At 48.7% G+C, this 24,227-nt stretch overlaps 1 protein-coding gene across 3 annotated transcripts in view; it reads left to right on the forward strand.

Moving 5' to 3' along the window:
* The window catches only part of UBE3B (ubiquitin protein ligase E3B), a 452,538-nt gene that overhangs the window by 200,435 nt on the left and 227,876 nt on the right, over nt 1-24,227 (forward strand). For all 3 annotated transcript variants that reach the window (XM_086943106.1, XM_086943107.1, XM_086943108.1), the window contains one exon: nt 13,408-13,527. In XM_086943106.1, the coding sequence (XP_086799232.1) occupies nt 13,408-13,527 (120 nt within the window). The remainder of the gene's footprint in view (nt 1-13,407; nt 13,528-24,227) is intronic.

Consider the following 24,227-nt stretch of genomic DNA (forward strand, 5'->3'; position numbering starts at 1 on the left):
ACTTGCAAACCATCATAACAAGGGCACTCATCTTAAAGAGAGAATAGCAGATCAATGCTACCCTCAGAGAGATGGAGAAAATGCTGAACTTAAAATGCTTGTGAGAAGGAATGTCATGCATCTTCAGCTTAAAAAGCTAAATGCATGCACTGTGGTAAAACGCTCAGACCCTGATTATGATGTCGGTCAAAGGAACCGCCCGACCATAGGTTGACGTTTCCAACACCCTAGTTAGGATGCGACCACACATAGTGCGTTCGAAAACTTCCATTTGTCATTGAAAAATCTACGTTTGTGAACATTCCTGCACCATGTGGCAGGCACCTCTTGGTGCCGGCCACACAGTGTAGGGATGTTTGGTGCCCTCCAGGTCCACATGTGGAGGTCGCGGAGGGAAGGGGGCTGTTCTAGGAGCTCCCAGTGTTGCTTTCCAACAACCTTTCCATGTCGGAATGGCCGACATGGAATGACTATTGGAAACCAACATCATAATCCCTCATGTAATTCCTCATAAAAATGTGAGTAACTTCCTGTGTACAGGCTGCTCATTTTATTCTGAATTATTGCAGTTGTGGCCACATCAGCCCGATGGGAAAAGTGATTCTTAATTGGCAGCCTTGTATCACTTGCTCGACAAAGGCTGACATTACATAAGCAACATTGGAAACTCATTCTCAGTGCTGAATCCCCAGCCAAGATAGGTTTCAAGTGCATTGGGGGATGGAGCGCGCCCTCATTTACATGAGGATAAAAGTAATGCAACAGATTAAATGCCTACGGACATCTTTGCATTAACCAATATGGAGCCTGCACTTCCAGTCAAACACTTCCTCTCAGAATAACCTCTCTAGACCGTCATTAGGGGCAGTCGTTTAATATATTTCTCATTCGCTCCAGCAACATGTGGGTAGGTATTTCTATACGGTGGGCGGTTTATTCTTTTCAATGATATTTGTTGATCAACATATGAACAATGCATTGAGTCGGTTTTTAGCAGTAGAGCATATATGCTACCAGAATTATAATTTGTGAAATAGTGTGCTTTAAGAATGACATAGAGATTGGTAAGGTGCAAACCAGGGTAATGAGAAAAGGGAAATACCATTCACTTTCAACCAGGAGATGTAATTACCCAAGTCCAAAGAATGCAGCCCTGCAAGCTTGTAAGCTAGTTTGCTCTTAAAAAGTGAAAAAACAGACATTTTACTATGTTTCACAGCCAAAAGGCTCAGTTAACGGTCATCTGTGCCAACAAGTATGGGCTGCACAACACTTTTAAACCATCATAACAATGGCCCTCATCTTAAAGAGAGAATAGCAGATCAATGCTACCCTCAGAGAGATGGAGAAAATGCTGAACTTAGAATGCTTGTGAGAAGGAATGTCATGCAGCTTCAGCTTAAAAAGTTAAATGCATGCACTGTGGTAAAACGCTCAGGCCCTGATTACGATGTCGGTCGTAGGAACCACCCAACCATAGGTGACGTTTCCAACACCCTAGTTAGGATGCGACCACACATAGTGCTTTCAGAAACTTCCATTTGTCATTGAAAAATTTACGTTTGTGAACATTCCTGCACCGCGTGGCAGGCACCTCTTGGTGCCGGCCACCCAGTGTAGGGATATTTGGTGCCCTCCAGGCCCACATGCGGAGGGAAGGGGGCTATGGTAGGAGCTTTTAGTGTTGCTTTCCAACAACTTTTCCATGTCAGAATGGCCGACATGGAATGACTGTCGGAAACCGACATCATAATCCCGACTGCTGAAATGGTGTCCTTAAGGTATTATGGTGAGTTTACGACCTGTCGGAAAGCGTCAGTCCGTCCCTCCGACTGCTGCCTTCGATCGCACGCATAGTAATGCGACGTTCGAACCGAAGCAGTAGATGGCGGTCGGACGGCAACCAACGAGCCGTCGGTTGATGTCCGGCCTCCATCATAATTAGGCCCTTAATGTTTAATAAAAAATTATAAGAGTGAACTCTGAGAGAACTTTTTTTTTTTTTTTAAATTCTCTTTATTGGATTTTCATTACCATCAAGACATTATCTGCTTCGCAGGGCAGTATATTGAGAACATAATAAAAATCAAATATTGAATATAGCCTCAGTGATTTCTCATGTCACAGCAAAAACTTGTCTAGGTCACAATACCCACTTGCAATTATACATAACATGTAACAGCATGACAGCACCATAGTGTAAGGGTTCACTCAGGTGGTGTGTTGTTCATTTGGACTTTTGTTAACAAATAGTGCCTCAATGTTTCCCAGATGTCTTTGGGTCTCGACGCTGATGGTAATTCCTCTGCAAACTATTCCAAGTTGTCACGGCAATACACCAAATCTGTGACCCACCCCTCAGTCTGTGGACTGCGTTTCCTCTCCCATGTGAACATAACTCTGCGCTTGGCCATCTGGAGGGCCACTCTGGTGAATCTGCCCAAAGTACCCTTCAGTTGAGGAACATAACCAAATAGACACATGAGAGGCGTACATTGTAACACAGTACCTTTCATAACCTGTAACCTCTGTACAACTTCCAACCAGTAACTCAGGACGGCCCGCACTCCCAGGCCAGATGAAGAAAGTTGTCTGCCTCTTGACCGCACCTTTTACAGCGATCTGAGTCTCTAAGCCCCATTCTATGCAATTTGACAGGACTATAATAAATTTGATGTATACATTTAACATGAATAACATGCAAGTTACCATTAGATGTTAGTTTACCAGTTAAGGTGCAAATGTTTACCTGTTAATGTGCAAATGTTTTCCCGTTCCTTCAGTGTAATTTGAGTGTCTAGTATAGCATTCCATCGCTCAAAGCTTTTATTCTCTGATCTCACTTCTTCTTCCTGTACTGTTCTGTATAGTTTAGTAATAAACGTTTTCCTGGAAGGGGCAGTTAATAGTTTTTGTAGTGATTGAAGATGAGATGGCTCGCTAGGGAAATCTGGAAAGTGATCTCTAATCGCTCTCTTTAAACGGTGGAAAGTGTATTGAAAGAGTGGAGTGGGATTAGTAATGTACGTGAGATCGGCTTCAGTTACATAACTGCTCTCACAATAAAGGTCATGCATATGTGTAATACCAACTGCTTGTAACGATGTCATAAGAGAAATCTCCTGAGTGACTGACGGCGCCGCATGAGCAGCCAGGGGAAGAGCAGGGGCATATATAGGGAGCTTATGAGCCAGTTTGCCTATCAAGTGCTATACCATGATAGTGGTGTCTATGGTATTGATTTCTGATTTGGGAGTGCCTCTGTGAACATGTGTGAGCTGACCCGCTAGCGGTGTTGGATAGGCGTCCCCCATCCTCCACTGCTAGATGTGGTGTGTAGGCATGCGGTCTAAACCAGTAATAGGCATATTGGGCCTGAGTGCATAAATAATATATGTAAAAATCTGGAGCTCAAGCCCTCCACGTGAATAAGAGAGTGTTAGTGTGTCCCAATCAATCAATCACAGACATTTATAGAGCGCACTACTTACCCGGAGGGTCTCAAGGCGCTTGGGGGGGGGTTTGGGTGCTGCTACTGCTCGAATAGCCAGGTCTTGAGCTTCTTCCTGAAGGAGAGGTGGTCTTGGGTCAGGCGCAGGTCGGGAGGGAGGGAGTTCCAGGTCTTGGCGGCCAGGTAGGAGAAGGACCTTCCTCCTGTTGTCGTTCTTCGGATGCGGGGGACGGCGGCGAGGGCGTGGCTGGCTGATCGGAGATGACGTTTGGGAGCGTAGAAGTTGATGCGGTTGTTGAGGTAGCTCGGGCCTTGATAGTGTAGGGCTTTGTGTGCGTGGGTGAGGAGACGGAAGGTGATTCTTTTGTTGACGGGGAGCCAATGCAGGTTTCTCAGATGTCCGGAGATGTGGCTGTGTCGTGGGATGTCGAGGATGAGTCTGGCTGAGGCGTTCTGGATCCGCTGGAGTCTCTTCTGGAGCTTGGCGGTGGTTCCGGCATAGAGGGCGTTGCCGTAGTCCAGTCGGTTGGTGACGAGGGCCTGGGTGACCGTCTTCCTGGTCTCGGTGGGGATCCACCGGAAGATCTTCCGTAGCATGCGCAGGATGTTGAAGCATGACGAGGATACGGCGTTGACTTGTCTGGTCATGGTGAGGGAGGAGTCCAAGATGAAGCCCAGGTTGCGTGCGTGGTCTGTCGGTTTGGGTGCGGTGCCCAGGGCGGGGGGCCACCAGGAGTCGTCCCAGGCGGAGGGCGAGGAACCCAGGATGAGGACTTCCGTCTTGTCTGAGTTCAGTTTCAGGCGGCTGGTCGTCATCCACTCGGCTACGTCTTTCATCCCTTCGTGAAGGTTGGCTCTGGCGGCGGCGGGGTCGTTGGTCAGGGAGAGGATCAGCTGGGTGTCGTCAGCGTAGGAGATGATGTTGAGGTTGTGTTGGCGTGCGATGGCCGCGAGGGGGCTCATGTAGACGTTGAAGAGGGTGGGGCTCAGCGAGGATCCTTGAGGGACGCCGCAGATGACTTCGGTGGCCTCTGACTTGTACGTTGGTAGACGGACTCTCTGTGTTCTTCCGTCGAGGAAGGAGATGATCCATTCCAGTGCCTTCTCCTGGATTCCGACGTTGCTGAGGCGCTGCACTAGGGTGCGGTGGCAGACAGTGTCGAATGCCGCGGAGAGGTCTAGGAGGATGAGGGCCGCTGTTTCTCCGTTGTCCATCAGGGCTCGGATGTCATCGGTGGCAGCGATGAGGGTGGTCTTGGTGCTGTGGTTGCCTCGGAAGCCAGACTGTGAGGGGTCGAGGGATCCATTCGTCTCAAGGAAGGCGGCCAGCTGTTTGTTGACGGTCTTCTCGATGACTTTGGCTGGGAACAGGAGGAGCGAGATGGGGCGGTAATTCTTGAGTTCGGTGGGGTCCGCTGTAGGTTTCTTTAGTAGGGCGCTGAGTTCGGCGTGCTTCCAGCTCTCCGGGAAGGTGGCGGTGTCGAAGGAGGTGTTGATGATGTCCCGCAGGTGGGGTGCGATGACAGCGTCGGCCTTGTTGAAGACGTGGTGAGGGCACGGGTCGGTCGGAGATCCGGAGTGGATGGAGTTCATCATGCGGACGGTGTCTTCGGTGCTGATCGGAGTCCAGGCGCGGAGGGTGGTGGTGGGGGGCGGTGGTTCGGTCGTGGCGTGCGTCGGTTGAGTGCTGAAGCTGTTGTGTATGTCCGCGATCTTGTTGTGGAAGTAGGAGGCAATGGAATTGCAGAGGTCTTGCGATGGGGTGATGTCGTTATTTCCGGCGTTGGGGTTGGAGAGCTCTTTCACGATGTTGAAGAGTTCCTTGCAATTGTGTGCGTTGTTGTCCAGCCGGTCCTTGAATGCAGTTTTCTTGGTGGCGCGGATCAGTTGGTGGTGCTTCCGGGTGGCAAGCTTGAGGGCGGTCATGTTGTCCGGTGTTGGTTCCCTTCTCCAGGCTTTCTCGAGGGCTCGGCAATTCTTCTTGGAGCTCTTGAGTTCGTCGTTGAACCATGGGGCCTTCTTGCTGCCGGGTCTTCTGGGCGGGGTCCTCAGTGGGGCGAGTTCGTCCGCGCAGTTGCTGATCCACTTCAGGAGGTTGACGGCAGCCTGGCTGGGGTTCGCTGAGCTGGCGGGAGGGTGCTGGCTCAGGGAAGCGGCGAGCTGGTCGGCTGTGATCTTGTTCCAGCTTCTTCGAGCAACCTGTTGCTGGTGGTGGTAGATCGTCGTTTTTCTGAAGGTGAAGTGGACGCAGCTGTGGTCCGTCCAGTGGAGTCCAGTGGCGTGGCTGAAGGCGATGTCTTTGCTGGATGAGAAGACGGCGTCAAGTGTGTGTCCGGCGAGGTGGGTGGGGGTGGACACCAGCTGCTTGAGTCCGAGGTTGGCGAGGTTGTCGAGCAGGGTGATGGTGTTGCGGTCGTTGTTGTTCTCCAGGTGGAAGTTGAGGTCCCCCAGGAGGATGTAGTCAGCGGAGGGGAGGGCATGCGGGCTGACGAAGTCGGCGATGTCCTCGCTGAATTGTGTGCGTGGTCCCGGGGGTCGGTAGATCAGGGTGCCTCTGAGGGTGGTGTTCGGGTCAGTGCGGATCTGGAAGTGCAGGTGTTCGGCGGTTGTCAGGGTGTCGTAGGTGTTGGTCGTGATGTGGATGGTGTCCCTGTGGATGATGGCGATGCCTCCTCCCCTGTGTTTGACGCGGTCTCTTCGGGTGATCTGGTATCCCTCTGGGATGGCGATGGCGATGTCAGGTGCTGAGGAGTCGTTCATCCAGGTTTCCGTGAGGAAGGCAACGTCAAGAGCTGTGGTGTCGAGGAGGTTCCAGAGTTCGATGGCGTGCCTGTGGACGGAGCGGGTGTTGAGCAGGATGCACTTGAGGTGGTTGCTGCTGGTGTTCGGCTTGGCGGGTGCTGGTGCGGGGCAGGTCCGGATGCAGGTGAACTTGCAGGCGTGGCAGCTGAAGGGTCCGTGGGTGCGCCTCGGAGTGGCTCGGTAGCATCCAGGGATCCCGCCGGTGTTGAGTGCGATGAGTTCGGTGGCGTCCCAGCTGATCCTGGCAGTTTTGCCTCCCCACACCAGTCTCAGGAGTTGTGTTTTTATTGTGACAAAGAAGTGCTTGGCTAGGCAGATAGGGATGTTGCAGAACAGATACAAGAAATGGAGGAGAATGATCATCTTAATGACAGCTACGTGATCCGCTAAAGAAAGCGGTAGCTGTGTCCATTTATCCACCTGGCCCACCATCGCATCATAAGCGCAGCCATAATTTTCCCTTATCACAGTCTCTGGATAGCAGTGCACCCACACTCCAAGATATTTGACAGGATCTTCGGTCCATATGAGTGGATAATCTAAGGGGGGGAGCTGTGATTGTTGTAAGAGGGATCATGACCGATTTCCCCCAATTGATCGATAGTCCTGAATATAGACCGAATCTAATGTATTCAGGATCTATGGAAAGGTACTGATGTGGTTCTCGAATGAAAAGGACCATGTCGTCTGCATACATCAAAATGCCAACAGGTCTCTGGTGAAAGTTGTGTGCAGAGCGTCTGTGACTGTGACGCTGGCGTATCATGCACGCTAGCGGTTCCAATGTGATAGCAAATAGAAGGGGGGACAAGGGACGACTTTACCTTGTCCCCATCTCAATATGAAAAGGGTAAGAAGTGAAACCCCCCCACTCGCACCTGCTCCGATACATCAGTATATAACACCTTCAGCCATTGCTGTATCACTAGGGGAAACCCCATTCGCTTGAGAAGGTGAGACATATAACTCCTTTCAATGGAGTCCAATGCTTTCGAGCATGACTGCTGCAGCTGGAAGATCGGGATTTAAAACATGAAACATAGCAAATATGGTCCTGAGATTGTGTGAGGTGGGTCGCTCAGGTATGAACCCCGACTGATCTGGGAGTACTAGCATGGGCATGAGGAGCTGGATCCTGGTGGCTAAAATTTTCGCTAGAATTTTCGCATCAAGGTTAACCAAGATGGCCGCCTGGTAGGAGCGCCGGTCCGGAGCTACGGAGCTCCGGAGTGCTTGGGATCCAGTTCGTGGAATTATCCCTGTTAGCACGCACCACCCTCGGCAAAAAAACAAGTAACAAAAGTAACTGGATTGAAACGTGTAACTGTAACTGAACGTGAACATCGCAGGAGTGATCGAACTATCGCGGCAAAACAAGTGCCTGCAGAGGGGACGGCTGGAGCGCCTGCAGCCTCGGCAGAACCCAGGTCGACTGGACTTGAGCTGTGGCGTGTCACCGGAGGGGCCCGACACGCCCGGAGATCGCCGTCGCTTGCATTGAACCTGGCGGATAAATTGGTGACCCCTGGGAGGATCCTGTCGGGCGGCTGCACTCCTCTGCCCTCTTGGATGCGGAGGTGCCCTGCCTGCGGACAACGGATCGGTGTAGCGGGGGACGGGTGAACGGGGGCTGGCGCTGGCTGAGCCGGCGCGGGTGAACGAGCGCTCCCCCCTCTCGGATTCTCCGGTGTGCCCAACCGATCGGTGTCACGGGGGTCGGCGCTGGCTGAGCCGGCGCGGGTGAACGAGCGCTCCCCCCTCCCCCCCCCTCCGAAGGATTCTTTCAGAGCGGAGCGGTCGGCGTCTGGAGCGGCTCCGGTGTGCCCTGTGGAGTGTCTTCAGTGGTGCTTCGACGGGAGGCCTCCGATCGTTAGCTCATATAGCACCCTAAGAAATGGCCTTTTTAGACTATTATTAATTAACGAGTGTCTGCCTTTTATTGCAGTATTATACTTCTACTTGTTTATAATGCACCGATCGTTAGCTCATATAGCACCCTAAGAAATGGCCTTTTTAGACTATTATCAACTAGCGAATGTATGCCTTTTATTGCAGTATTATACTTCTACTTGTTTTATAATGCACCGATCGTTAGCTCATATAGCACCCTAAGAAATGGCCTCCTTAGACTATTATCAACTAGCGAATGTATGCCTTTTATTGCAGTATTATACTTTTACTTGTTTTTAATGCACCGATCGTTAGCTCATATTGCACCCTATGCATGACTTACTTGATTGTACTGTTTGCTCCTTCTGATTTACCTGTCTGACGATGTACTGTTTGCTCATTTGATTTACCTGTCTGACTTTGCCCCTTCATGTACCCCTTCTGTGTAAAGCGCTCTGATATCCGCAAGGATCTTGTCCGCGCTATATAAAACTTTCAAAATAAATAAATAAATAAATCAACGAGAGCAGACAGTATGATTCACAGTGCGTGGGCGATTTGTCCTTCTTGAGGAGTGTGATAAGTGCTTGTCTTAAGGAGGGAGGCAGGACACCAGATTCATGGGTCTCCGCATACATTTCCAGTAAATAGGGGACAAGAAGATGCGCATAAGCCTTGTAAAATTCCGCCGTTAACCCGTGAGGCCCAGATGCTTTATTATTAGAGAGTGAGAGAATTGCTTTTTTAACATCGTTCTCATCAATGGGGTGGCTCAAATATTCGCGTTGACCATCTGATAGCCAATGTCAGATAAATATTCATCAAGATCAGCTTCCTCTCCGCCCCTACGCGTGGTGTACATTGCGCTGTAATAATGTTTAAATTGATCAACTATTACATGGGGTGTGTAATGTTCTGTCCCAGCATCATCCACTATTTTAGTAATGTAGTGATGACTCTCCCTAAATTTCAATTTGAAAGCCAAATTTCTGCCTGGTCGACCGCCTTCACCATACGACCGGGCTACATGGCTGCACCTTATATATCTTGCCTCTGAGTCAGCTAACTTATTGTATTCCGCAACAAGCTCCTGAATGCGACCGAAAGAGGCAGCCAACGGTTTAACTGAGTGCTGCGCCTCTAGTTCACCCAGCGCCCTCTCCATTTTGAACAGTTGGCCTCTGATATCCTTCAATATACCCGATGTGGTGCTTATACACACCCCATGCATCGTGACCTTAAAGGCCTCCCATAGCGAGAAAGTGCTGTCTACTGAACTTATGTTTAATTCGAAGTACTGCTTTATCGCCTGTCTAATTGTGTCTTCTCATATAGGGTCACGCAGGGTCTCCACGCAAAACATCCAGGTGAAAGGGCGGTGTGGATTTGTGGGAATTTGGATAGTCAAATACACAGACAGGGTTGTGATCCGAGAGGGTACGTGGTAAATTATGGATATGTGATACCCACCCATTAGCCTCCTCACACGCTAGCCAGTAATCCAGCCGAGACCAACTGTTGTGTGATGGGGAGATGTGAGTGCTGACTTTCTCCTGAGCATTACGCAAACGCCATATGTCCACCAAGCCCATTTCCTCCATGGCCTCCCGCACACACCGAGTCGTTTTAATGGTTTGCGCACCTTGTGTGTAAGATTTGTCCATGGTTGGGTTAAGATGCGTATTGAAGTTTCCCCCCCTTCACCCTCCCCCACCCCAGAGGATAACCGATTCTGGTAACATGTGCAGCACATTCAGTATCTGTAGGATGGGTTGGGGATCGTCCACTACTGGGCCATATATGTTGATAAGTGTAAGCAAAGTCATACCCTGTTTACCCTGCACAACTGCCCAGCGACCCTCCGTATCAGTGTGTGTGTGTGCTCAGGGAGGAAGGGTATTCCTTTTTTGATCAATATGAGGACCCCTCGAGCATAGGTGGAAAAGGATGAGGCTAACTTGAATCCCGCCCACTTGTGTGCTATATTAACTTCCGTTCGTTTGTTCAGATGTGATTCTTGTAGGAGCGCAATATGTACACTGTCTCTCTCCAAGTATGCAATCACCTGACAAATCTTTTTGGTAGTATTGAGCCCAGGTATGTTCCAAGTTACACAATTATATCTTTCACCCATCAGGCAGTGTTGACAAGATATAGCATACTTGATGGTAAAACATGCTGCATTTCGTGGGTGCCGTGTTCAGACCTATGCTACATTCCATGAATCCAATCACAAACAAACAAAAAAATACAAAGAACAATGAACAAACAACCCCCCCCCCACCCCACTTTGGCAGCCCCAAATTGCCAAAGCCATGATTTCATAATACAACCAACTCAAATAACTGGCAAATAACAACATTTCAACAACATAGCCATTCCCTACAAGTGCATTTAGTCTAAACTCCCAGATCACATTGAACCTATAAACAGCGACCAGAACGAAAGATCCCCAAGAATCGCAGCCATGCTGACTGTATGAAACTCATCCGGGAAAAAGCAGAACAGGTAATACTTGCAGCTATCTGTGACGCTCCCGTGAACCCTGTCTCAGGTGCCCCAACCCTCGAAGGGTTTAATCAAATCCGACTGTTAGGCAAACAGGCCTCCCATTAGCGACATCAAACAGGCGAGCCATATCACGTGGGTGCTTCTGCAACTGAATAAAGAGTAACACAGCTGGAAAAAGTGAGGGCCTCATTCATTAATGTCCGTGGTCGGATCAGACGCACGCTGTCCGCGCTTCTGGGATCTGGCGAAATCCATTGCCAGTTATGGATTCACAAAAATCTTTGCTTTACTCTCTGCACCTATATGTAATCGGGCAGGGTACAGCTTGGCGTAAGGGATTTGCTCCTTCATTAACAGTTTCTTGACCCCTTGAACCTCTTTGCACGCTGCTTGAACTGTGGCTGTAAAGTCTGGGTAGAAAGATAAGACATTGCCTTGGTAGTGGATGGTGCCTTTTTGACAGGTGATACGCAACACCGCGTCACGATCCCTGAAATTCAGCAGACTGGCAATGACAGACCTGGGTGGTGCTCCTGGTGGTGGGCGCGCAGCCAGGGATCTATGAGCACGCTCGACAATCAGCATTTGTAAGAGATTTTCAAAGCCACAGATATCACGAAACAGGTTCTCCACATATCCTTCTAGTTTTGCCACATTTGTAGATTCAGGTAAACCTAAAATTTGCACATTATTGCGCCTAGAGCGCGCTTCAATGTCCTCATTTTTATCACCAATCAATGCCAGAATTTTTTCAATGTCGGTGGTTTTGGCGGCTACTTGCTGCAGGCCATCCTCAGCGTCTGAAATCCGCTGTTCTGCCTCGCCTATCCTGAATGCCTGCTTGCCTAGTTTGGAAGAAATGTGATCCATGCGCCCCTATCAGTGCTTCTATTTTACCATCAATAGACTGTAAGCTGGCTTGAATAGCAGATAGTGTTTTTTTTTAGGGCAGTTGGGGCCTGCGAAGAAGTATCCAGCTCTGAGTCAGAAGCCATGGTTTGCGAGATTTTACCACCCCTGCGCAGTTCAAAATTCAGGCACGGTTGGGTTACATCTGGCTTACCCATGATGACTAGTTGTGGCTGGTTTATGATGCGCGCACTGCGAGGGTGGCACCACGAACGCACAAGTAGGCCTCTCTCCCTCAACTTCCAGTGATCTGATGCCTGCTAACTAACCAATTGTTACAATCAGCTGAGTCAATGCGTCGGACGGTGTGTTATCTGCTCAGATGCTGTGTAGAGGCCCATAGGGAGTTTCTACAGTATACTTTATCTGTTGTACGCATCAACCCCCAGCCACTCACGAAGTCCCAATGCAGGAAGCTGAAATCACTCACCAGTGCACTGGGGTATTGTTCAAAAACTTGCTGAGACTCACTCTGTGTGCGAGGCGCCCCAGACCAGCGTCCCGCGTGAGGCCCAAAGCACAGCTGCCTCCACCCAGGCCGATGCACACTCAGCCTCCCGCTCAGATCAAAGCCGCTCCCCTGTCTATTCTGCAGTGATCGGTGATTGCGCAATGCACCTATCAACAATCAGCTCACTCGAAACGTCGATCGCAGCTGCGCTCCTCTAACACTGCCTCGCTCAGTGCAGCCGCCTCCCCAGTCGCGCCTCACCATCCAGCAGGCAGTTATTACACCAGTCGCAGGGCTGCCATCTTCAGTACGGGCGCTCACTGCAAAGTGCACAGCGTTCGCACTACGCGCCCACATACGGCAAATTCCGGGTGCTCGGGTCGTCCGCCAGTCGCTCCTTCTGGAGAATAGCGCCGATGGGCACATACGGAGCAGGATAATGGAAGGATGATAATGGAAGGATGATAATGGCGGCCGGCAGTGCTGCACTACAGTGCGGCCATCTTGCCGCATGCCTAGCCATGCCCCATCAACTGAGAAAACTTACAACCACCAACATGTTTTCCGTTCATAACACGCAGGTATGTTGGAAATCTGTTTCAGAGACTTACTTAGATGTGAACCATACTTCTACTTAAAAAGCAGGCCCACAGAAAAATTATTAAATGGATCAGCAGGTGGATCTAAAGTTGCAAATAGAAGACAGATTCATTTAGTTTACTGCAGTTATTTGCAAGTACCACTAACAGGAGTTAAGCAACAGCAGAAAAATAAAAAAACACGTTTAAATGGCCTTCATGGTTTTCAAAGCAGTGTAAATGAGCAGTAAAAGGAGTCCATTCAGCAAGCTGATGTTGTCGGTGAATGGGGATACAAGAGTCCCAAATCTACAAAAATACTGCATCGTATTAAGGCAGAGCTTCCTGATATTGTTGGCTTTTTCTCTAAACATTGAAAGACCCGTGCAGCTCTGTGCTGAAGTGTGAGCGTCCATCACATGTAAAACAACAGAATTCATAATACAAACATAAAGACGGAGGACCTAAAACTGTACATATCCTGATGGAAAGTATTTTAGCTTTTGCCTGAGTATACAGAGAATGCATGCTTATGAGACTTTTTTTTGTGACAGTTTTTCCTTTGATTCAGAAACTGATTTTCATCTCTTATTAGCAGCTTTTGTAGAAGTGGCAATCAAATGTTTTACTGTACTAAGAAACGTGTGTAATTACTACTTCAGAGGTGGTAAACTGTAGAGTACTGTGGGTGCAAAGTTGAGATCAAACATGTCTGTATTTTATGTCACATACCAACATATGTATAATGTGGACAGATGCAAGAAATTAGGAATGATATGCCTCTCAGAATAAATAGTATAGTTTTATTTTTGCAGAGGGTCCTTCTTTTCCGAAACATGGTAACAAAAGAAAAGGAGAAGCTTGGATTAGTGGAAACTAGCTCTGCCTCACCCCACGTTACTCACATTACAATTCGCAGGTCTCGTATGTTGGAGGTAAGTGGCTTGCTCAGGCTACAGCTGCACTGCAAAATGTTACTAGTCGAACCATGCTCTCCGATAGGTAATGCCTATCTACGTTTCAGCTTTTCCCCCAAGAAAATACTGAAATAAAGCGCTGTCTTTTGAATTACTGAAACAATTGATTATTAAGAAATGTTGTGCCCTCTGCAGCAAGTATCTATTTTTGGATCAGGCTAAGTTTCATTTGTCATGTAAGCCTGTGCATGCATCTAATATGAAGGCTCATACGACGTGGATGACAGCAAAACCTGAAATTAATTTAAATGTGTCAGATGTGTACTGAATCCTCGCAAAGAGCTCTACGTCTAGCATGACATTGGCCATTAGCAGTTATATTGTTGAATTATCATGTTTCTCATAGATTCCTAAAGTTGACTCCTTGAAAATCATCTTGTATCCCTACATTAAATCGTGCAATGAAGATCTTTGTTAATTGATTCCTACAAAGGTTTCATCCAGCAGGAAATTATATCCGATTGGAAGCAATTAGGTTTCTTCGTGTTCATTGATACTGCAGCGCAGTTGGGCGGAGCGTGGAGCAAACATGCACGCCACTATAGTTTTGAAGATAGTTAAGCTTGGATAACATGGAGTACACAGGTGTGCATTTCACCACCCATTTGTCTATATCTAATACATTTATAAGATTTGGCAGTTATCAACAATGCAAAAAACAACTCGCATTAGCAAAACAATTGTAACAACTCAACACATGCATATTCCTATGCTGGTATATATATTACTAATCTCAAACATGGAAAATTATGTTATATATCTTAGGTTACCATAATTAGTATACCCGTGTTTTCCATAAGCAGAGTGAAAAGAGTACCACCAAAACACTCGCACAGGAGGTGAATTGTCTTGACAGAAAGATAGAGATCAATAATCACAAGGAAGGTAGACAGACCCTGTATATGATTACCATCCTCCTCCGTAACATTATGAGGTTAGCAGATGCAACTAGAGACAGCAATTCTTTACCACACTCATTTGACTTACTGGCACCCTCTAATTCCCCCCCTGACATGGTAGCCTGGCATTAAAATCACCCCCCAGAAAGAGAGATAACTGCTGTCCCTTCTGGGAGGTGGCCTCCACTAAAGCAGAGCTGTATGAGAATAGGCAAGGAAATATTTTATTGGGCATGTTCACACAAAAAACTGCTTAAAAATCAGAGCCAGGAGTATTCACTGACTCTCCAAGGCCACCAATCAAAAAATTAATCCAAATGGGTAGTCCACCAGAAGCTCTGCCAGAGCGAGATGGTGTCGCGGAAAGGCTGAAACACATGTAACCTTCAAAACCTATCAAATTAGTTTCCCAGGACGCCTGCAATAAAACAATATCCGACATTTTTACAAATGTTTGCCAATCGGGCATTATTAGCTTAGAACGGAGACCCGCAATGTACCAGCTATATAATTTTCCCAGGAATCTTGACGGTGAGGTTAGAGCCACGGGGGTTGGAGCAAAATACTCATGGAATTGGATGGGGGAACTAGGCAAAAGGTTTTTCCCCGAAACACATAACAAGCATTCTCCAGAGTTCACAGGGGCCAGTCAATCCACCTTGTTGCACTGCAAAAAGGGGCGCATGCGTTTTAACACTGCCGTCCCCATCCCACCTACTGGGAGTGGCTATTAAGAAAATGATGAGGTACTTGTGTGAACGGCTTGTAAAAATACCCTAAAGGGAGTGTATCAATCTTAGATTTTTTCAAGATTTCTAGTGATTAAGCATTCAGTAATTTCCTCACCATAACTGGTTGCTTAAAGTTGACTACAACACAGTCTCCATCTATATTTTTCCGTGATGACCCAGCCCACTCTTTGCACCATTAGGATATCACAGCGAGGTACCACCACCATTATCATTAGGATATCACAGCGAGGTACCACCACCATTATCAAAACAGAAGGGCATGACACAGGTGGCAGATTTAAATTTACGGTACTAAAAACTTTGTTCATGTCTGTGCCCCCTTCCCCCTTGTGTAGTTTGAGTGATATGATAGCCTGGTGCTCCCGATGGAGCCATTCATGCCGTGAGCAATAACCAATGGATCCTTAGCAGCACAATTTCTGGGCCTGAGACTACAGGTGGGGGTTGATTAGGTTGGGATTGAGGTTCCAGAAACTGAGATGATGGCCGCTCTTGGAAACCGTACCACCTAAACTTTGCGAAGGCCTGGTGTAGGGTGTAGGTTTAGGTGTATTAACAGTACGAGTAACACCAAAACGTTGTGGCGCGTTAATGCTCAATACCATTGCACGCTGTCGATGTAGCAATTAAATGTGACTCAATTTTCTCAAGACACTTCCTTATCGGTTGAACATGTGTCTCAAGGATTTTAGAGAAATTCTTATACACCTCCTCTATAGAGATATTATCCAAAGGTGAAAACATAGTACTGGACCCCCTTTTGCCACTGTCTCAGGACCTTTGGGTTTTACCTGTGATGCCCTTGTATTTACCTTCTTCCGCCTGGGCTCAGGCTCAGCAGGGGAGATGATGTTGTCCTGCCTCAAATAGTCTACCAAGGGGTCATGGTTTGTTCCAGTAATACTCCCTCCTTGTAAGTCCACTGGGTTAATGAGAGGTACTGTTCTCTCTGTGTCACTAATAATAGCATTTTCCAGAGGGCAACTAATAGCTTTAGACGGGGCAACACAAGGAACAACTGTAGCATTTCCTGCACCCCCCAACCCCCCCCCCCCCTCCCCCCTCCACCCTGTTCCCCCCTCCCCCCCACCCAGAGATAACTGTTGTTCAGTAAGGGCGATTTCCTTGGAAACCACCGCTACTGCGCGCTCCAGCATGGTATAGATACTGGTAGGTTTATATAAAGGCTTCTTCATGGGACCAAGACCTGGTCAACCAACCCTAAAGCGCCTTCCCATGGTCAGAGAAAGTTTAAATAAATAACCACACGGGCACAGTCTCACCTTACTGCCCACAGATTCAAGATGACAACCTCAGAGAGGTGGCTCAGTCCAGCCTTGTCCGGGCGCAGAAAGATCTGCCCTTGGCCCAAGCTTTGCCTGGGCGCGGCCCGGGCTGCTGGAGTCCCTTGGTGGTTCTGAGGCTTCTAGCCCCTCCTGTGCCCAGATGCAGGCTGGCAGACAAAGTCCCACTCCAGCAGGTCCACAACCGAAGAATCCTCCCGGTAAGCACTAGTGGTGCCTCGGATGGCCCGGTGTAAGCATCCCGCACTGCTGGAGCCCCACGGTGGTTTTGAGGCTTCTAGCTCCTCCTCCTCTGCCTGGATGCACGCTGGGGGACGAAGTCTCACCCCAGCTGGGCCACAACAGAAAAAGACTCCCGGTAAGCAATGGTGGTGCGTGCCTCGAATGGCCCAATGGAAGCGCCCCAATTAAACAGTCTATATTAATAAAGGTCTCTATGCTGCCTTTGCCAATATGTTGCCTAGTTATTTCACTAACTTTATGGCGGTTGCAGACATTCTTTGTATGCAGCAATTGCAGTAGTTTTTCCAGCTAAATGGGTAAGCTATGATTGAGCTCCGCATTGCCTTCAGCTCTGGTTCCATGTGCACCTTACTCTGAGGTGCAGGAACCATTTAGCCAGCATCAGTATTGCTGTGTACCGACCTTGCTAGGAGAAGGTATTTATCAGCCCATGGGACTGAGGGTCATCTCCGGTATGGGAGAAATCATGGAAAAGAATACACCTCACATTTCCTCCTACCCAGGGGTGATGCTTGAACTGCTTGAATGCAGAGTGGTGGCTCCAGCAGCCTGCAATAATCTCAGGCAGCAATTGAGCTTCTCCAGATTCTCAACACATAAACGGAACCTCCTCAGATACTACACTTTCAACCGGATCAGATTAGCTCACTATGCCCTTGTATCTGACCTCTACAAGACTACACCAACATCTTGACCTCTGCCATATGGCCCCTTTCAATCTTACTCTCTGCTAGACTACAGCCAGATTGTGCTGTGGCGAACAGCTTGACCTCTGAATTTATAAGAGTGATTGGATGGTGGGAGGCACATGTTTCATCAACACAACAATGGTTGCCAGGTTCATTTCCGAAGGTAAATGTCCCATATCTATTGCCTCTAGAAACATGTCCAGGATGGGTGGAATAATCATTGGGCAGAGTTTGCAGTACTATTTAACCGGGTAGCCATCCAGGCCCAGGGTCTTACCAGGATTAAGGTTGGTGAGTGTGTCCTCTAGTGTCATTAGTTGGTCAAGGTCCTCCCATTTCACAACGGTTAGCCAGGACGTTGGCAAGTCAGCGACCAGAGGGGACGTACTCCCTCTCAAAGAAGTTATTTTAAGGTAGGACAAATGTGCTGAGACCTTTTTAGTTTCTCAACACACTTCATGAATTCCAGCTAACTCTGACACATTGCCTACTTTTAACATTTTTATCTTTACTCTTTTCACCTGTTCTGATAGAGAGGAGGCTATTTTTAGACATCCCTGTCAAATCGTCGTGGTGCCGGAAACTACTGCAAAACATATTAAATCGAAGCTTGGCGAGCTTGTGACATCTTTCTAGGGGTGTCGTACACCGCATCGCTCCATTGTGTATTCATGCCTTTCGAACCCTTTCAGGTTATATTTTTCCTCTGAACAGATTACCTCAGTATCTACTTCTCATGCACCCATTGTTTCCCTATTTGAGAACAACCTGATTCTTTTTAGATATTTGAATTACTTTTTAATGCCTTTCTTCACCGAGGATAGCTTGTGCAGTAGCTATTGAACTGCCATCCAGTGTGCTGCTATCAAGATGAGGCCCTTCCAGAACTGCTTGAATTGCATGCTAAGTAAGGGTGATTCAATCCTTCAATTATATTGGATTTTATCAATAGGCAGGCGAGCAGGAGGTAAGCACAGGGTCTCGATTTGCCAGGACTGGTCCCAGGTACCTTTCCAGCTGATGAGGTAGTGGGGTACCATGTACATATTCGCCCTATTCTGCTTTGAGGTTGCCCTTACCCAGGCTTAAGCAGGTGGTACGGGTAATCCTAGGGAATATGAAAGCAATGGTAACAGACTAAGGGCCAGATGTAGGTAATCCAGATTTACTGATTCTAAAATACTGAATTTTACCGATTCTGTATTTTAGAATCGGTAAATGGGATGTAGGTATTCATTCGGTATTTTTTATCGAATCCGTAAGATTCGGTATTTCCCATTCATCCTTATGGGCCTCCAGGCCCATAGGAATGAATGGGAATTACTGAATCGGTAAATACCGATTCGGTAAAAGGGGGAACACATTCAAGGATGGCAGGGTGTCACTTTGCACCCCTGAATAGTGCATGGGTACTCATGAGGCACACATACATGCCCTAAGGGCATGTATGTCTGCCACATGGCACTGTCATAAATTGCAATAAATTGCTTTTTATAAGGTTTTCGATATTTACCACCAACTTGTTGGTGGTAAATAAGAAATCCTGAAATGGGAAAAGCACTCATTTCCGTGCTCCCTTCATTAAGGATTAGTAATTTACTGATTCGGTATTTTAAGAATTCGGTAATTTACCGATTCCTTAAATTACCGATTCGGTAAATTACAGAAACCTTCATTTAGGCCTCCTACGTCTAAGAAGCCTAATACTGGTCGGTAACGGCCGAAATTCGGTCACTTCGGCCGTTACCGACCGGTATTAGGCTTCCTACATCTGGCCCTTAATGTGTAGGTCTATGTAAGGGATGACACACACTTGAACCCCAAATGTCCTCATGAGCAGCACTCTTTTACTCCACAGACGTTGTTTCCTGATCAAGTCGAGTCTGGTTCATTTTCTGGCAAACAACTTTGAATTGAGACAGTCTCTCCTCAGAACAGTGCCTTAGGCCTGTTGCACATAGGGATTGATAAAGCTGCACTTCTGTGGGGAGTCTGTATATGTCTCAACTCAAGCAGCCCGCTTCATATCGTAATCCTCCTCTGCTTGTGCTGTTAACTCCTGCCTCTACACAGTGGTTGTGGATTTTTTAAAGGTAGAGGACCACCCAGCCATCAAGCAGAGACCCCCGTCACAAGAAGTGAATAATGTTGTCTCTCCTAGAGTTCAGGTACATTGCTTTGGTCACAAATAGAAGCAAAAACATAAAAAAGCATTTCCTGCATCATGTCTTATTAGAATGTATTCCTGATTCCGAAGCTTCACAGGACACATGGGTTGTGACCCTGTTACACTCCCTGCTGCTTCAGCTCTCAGAGGAGCAGGCCTGAAACTGGTTTCATTGATGTGTCCACTGGCTCAAGGCCCCTTGTAGGAAAGGGACCCTTTTTGCATGGTTACCCCCCACTTTTTGCCTGACACATGATGAACTTTGACTTAGTGTGCCCTGTACCTTAACACCAACACACTGCCATTGCAGGCTGCGTGTTATGGTGCAGAGAAAAGTGTTGAGTAGACATGGCACAGATCCCTGTGTGCCATGCCTGCAACCCACTATCTGTTGCCTAGGTTAGTCGCCCCTCTAGCAGGGTGCCAGTAGCCTCCAGGTGAGAGTACACTGACATAAGCCCTGTGCCCCTACAGTGTCTAAGTCCATTCTTAGACATTGTAAGTGTAGTAAAGCATTAAAGACTATATGGTCTGGGAATCGGTCATTACGAACTCTAAATCTCCCTAATGGATTTACTTCAACTTGAGAAGTTTGGTAGCAAACTTCTCAGCACATTAAACCCACACTGATGCTAGTGTGGGATTTAATGTAAAATGCACACAGAGGGCATTTTAGAGATTCCCCTCTGAAAAATGACCAGCCCATGTGTGGTTCATGAATGGCTGCCCACCATTTGCCACCTTCAGACAGTTTTCTGGACCCCTGGTTAGAGAGCCTCTGCTTTTTGGGTCCGGAAACAAAGCCCATCCTGGGCAGAGGTGTCATGCCTCCTCCCCCAGGATGAACTTCATCCACGAGAAGGGAAGCTTCAAAGGCCTGCCGCATTTGTACGCTGTCCCTCCTGTTTGCTTTCCCCATCAACTGGCTCCCACCGGTTCTGACCCCCCTTCTTTGGGCAGGAGCATCGACGGGAAAACCGGGCTAAGAGGATAGGTTTACTCACCTTTCCCAGCTCCACCCCTCAGGTGGGGGAGATGGGGTGAAGCACACATCTCAGTCTTCTCAAAATTGGAGATGAGGGAACCCAAACAATTAGGAAGATGCTCATGCCCCCCTCCGACTGGAGGTGGCATAATAGGGGGTGTACCCACCCGAGGAAAGGACCCAATGGTCTCGACCTGCACACCCCTTTTAACGACCCTAAATTCAGTATTTAGGAGAGACCCTGAACCTTGTCTCATCAGATTCGAGGAAGAAAGAAGAAGGACCGAAGAGCCCTGCTGACCCAGGAAGAAGAAAACACCTACGGCTTTGGACCCAGCCATACCACCCTGTCACAACTTCAACCTGCCTTCAGCAAGAACCCTGGTATGTACAGAACCCCTCTAGAGCCTGGAGGACCTTGTGAGAAGTTGGCCCGATATGCAGCGTTCGCTATTCTAGCGACCACTATGCATCGGTCCAAACGACCCTTATGGTGATTGGTTGTAAGTCAACCTTAGACCAGCTATCCTAGTAGCGTGGATACGAGCAGTCTTCGGGCTAAACTCTAGAGGGCGTGTTAAGCCAGCTGTAATACCATCACATACCCCTTGAACACCAAGTGAAAGGACACCACACAAGTGTTATGAAAATAAACAGTGTATTTATTAGAATCACAACAGCCCTGGACTCTTTATGAGGACAGGGTACTAAGCACAGAACAAAACTCTTAGGAAAATACTTCAAGTGCACAATTAAAACAAGTGCCCGAGGGCACGGAAAGTTCTAGTGGTCTCGGGCGGACCCGATAAGGCAAGTCGGAAGCGGGGGACTCAGGACCCTTAAGTAAGGAGGCTATGCAGACACCGTAGTGTCGGAGTTACCTAGCCACAAGGGCTGCGGCTGCACAAGTCTTACAGGCGTCGGGGTCTTCGCTGACGAGCCAGGAGCCGGAAGGAAGGAGTTGCTGGCCGGCGACCAGTGATGAATAGTTCGTAGAGATCCAAGCCTGGATCAGTGATCAATGATACCTGAAAGCAGAGGGGACCAAGTTCGTACTACTAGCCAGTAGTCAGAGGGTACCAGGAAGGCACCGGATGGCCGTCACCTCGACTAGGTGAGTGGGCGACGCTAGGCTCTGCAGTCCCACGGACCAGGAGGCGTTGTCGGCGACCAAGATGGAGGTGCGAGCTGTCACACGAAGAGTAATGCTGTCGGCGTCGCTGGGCCCAGGATTGGGGCAACAAGCCTTGGCAGATTTCAGGGCCACGTGGTGGGCCTAAAATGGCGTCTTGAGTGGACCAGGAGGGTCCGCGGTGCTCCTCTCGTAAAAAGGAGCAGAAGGCTAGTCTGGAGCAACCAGACCAGCAGCGTTGGTTGTCGTTCGTCGTCAAAGGGTCACAAGCCAGCGGCTAGTGATCGGACAACGTGCTGAGCAGCGGCAGAAGGGCCCCACGCAGATCGTGGAGATGCTGGGAGGCTGCACTTCGGTGCTGGAGCTGCTCAGGGTCGGGGCTTCTCGGACCCCAGAGCACTCACCAGAGAATTCCTTCGGTGGTCATGCTGGTTAAGAAAGCGTGCAGGTTTTTGATGATGGCCGGTCCCTCGAGGTCTCGTCGCACCCACAGATCTCAGCTGAGCTGACGACGTGGGTAGAGGTCAGAGGTGCCAGGGAAGCCGGTTCTCGTCGAGCTGGGTCGTCGGATTCCTGAGGAAGGACTTGCAGCAAACCGCAGAGTTCTTAGATGGTGCCTGCGGGTGCAGGGTGACTACTCCTTAGCCACAAGGGAGAAATCTTGAGAAGAGTCTCGAATGTCCTTTCGTAGAAAGTAGTTCTTGATTCAAAGATGATCTAATTTGGAAGGGTTCCCGCTCCGGCCTTTATCCTAAAGAAAGGGGTGGGTACATGACTAGGTCCTGCCCTAGGGGTGGGACCAGGAAGGGGGGTAGTTACACCCCTCTCCCCTGCCGGACTTTCCCCAGGTCAGGGGCTGCGCGCCCCTGGAACTGGTTCTAACCGGCAGATGCGTAGTGAGCACCGGGGTGCCACTCCGCAGTCACCTTCCTGCAAAGCCCTACCTACCCAGAATACACAAACCCTGTCTGGGACGGTGCTAACACCGCCCTCGACAGGAAACCCTTTGTCCAAGCTCTCCTCGCTGGAAGGACTCCCAGCAGCAGGAGGTCAGACTCGTGTCTGTGGTGGCAGCATCCATTTTGTGGAGCTGAGGCTTCAGTTAACTTTAACCGGGGTTCACAGTTACGTACATGTCGTGTCCCTCTAGAAGGGCGGAATGCTAACCTCGTCGCCAGAATTGGTGAGGGGGCAGCATCCCGATTCGTATGACACCTTACTCGACATGTCTTGATAACGCTATACCGAAGTTACCGATATGATACGCGTTATCATGGAACAGCCATTGGGTCTTGGTTCCGCAAGCTGCAACCGGGCTCGGCTCGTGCCAGAGCCCAGTTCACACGATTCCACGCACTCTGCCTTCAGGATTGTTAAGGCCTGCCATAGGAGTGGCTGATAGGAACTCGGGTGTCCATTTTGAGTTTAGATATAGGGATACTATACCTACAGCAACGGGCGAGTACGCCACGTTGCCCCAGCTGTCGTGCAGCCAGTTGTGTCAGATTTAGATAGCCAGCCAGGGGAGGCATAATACATGCTTCGGCCCCTGGTAGGCCCTGGGTTCACCGATGCCCTGAGTTACAGGGTCTGACAGGGTGGCCCAGTTCCAATTGGGTAATGCACCTAAAGTACACGCATCAATTTAGTGAGAGAACAGCTAGGCTGTGGGTCTGATTGGCAGGCCCACAGCCCGAGAAAGTCGTAAACCAGTGAAACAAAAGCAAAAAGTCCGGGTGATCATAGGATTGCAGACCCTACTCTCCTACATGACCCCCCCCAAACGTTGGGACAATAAACTAACCTTGACCAGGTGAGTCTTCTTGTTCTAAGTGGAAATACCTGGAGAGCCCATCTGCATTGCCATGATCAGTGCCAGGTCTATGCTCCACTGTGAAGTCCATCCCCTGTAGGGAAATGGACCACCTAAGCAGTTTGGGGTTTTCACCCTCCATCTGATTTAGCCATAGGAGGGGCTTATGGTCGGTCTGAATCTTGAAATGAGTGCCAAACAAGTATGGTCTCAGTTTCTTCAGGGCCCACACCACAGCGAAGGCCTCCCTCTCTATAGCTGACCAATTTTTCTCTCTGGGGGTCAGCCGTCTGCTTATAAAAGCAATGGGCTGGTCGTTACCATCGAAATTCAGTTGAGATAGAACAGCTCCCACACCCAACTCAGACGCATCTGTTTGGACAATGAATGGTTTGGAGTAGTCCGGACTCTTGAGGATAGGTGCCGTGCACATGGCCTGTTTTAGGTCATCGAATGCTTTTTGACAGCTCACTGTCCACTGAACCTTTTTTGGCATTTTCTTGCTCGTCAGTTCATTAAGCGGAGTCACAATCGATCCGTAATTTCTGAAGAACTTCCGGTAGTAACCAGTCAGGCCCAAGAAAGCTCGAACCTGAGTCTGGGTTGTTGGAGGAGCCCAGTCCCTGATTGACTGTATCTTGCTCTCCAGTGGTTGAACTTGGCCTCCACCGACA

The sequence above is a fragment of the Lissotriton vulgaris genome, chromosome 11, assembly GCF_964263255.1.
Source record: "Lissotriton vulgaris chromosome 11, aLisVul1.2, whole genome shotgun sequence".
NCBI lineage: Eukaryota > Metazoa > Chordata > Amphibia > Caudata > Salamandridae > Lissotriton > Lissotriton vulgaris.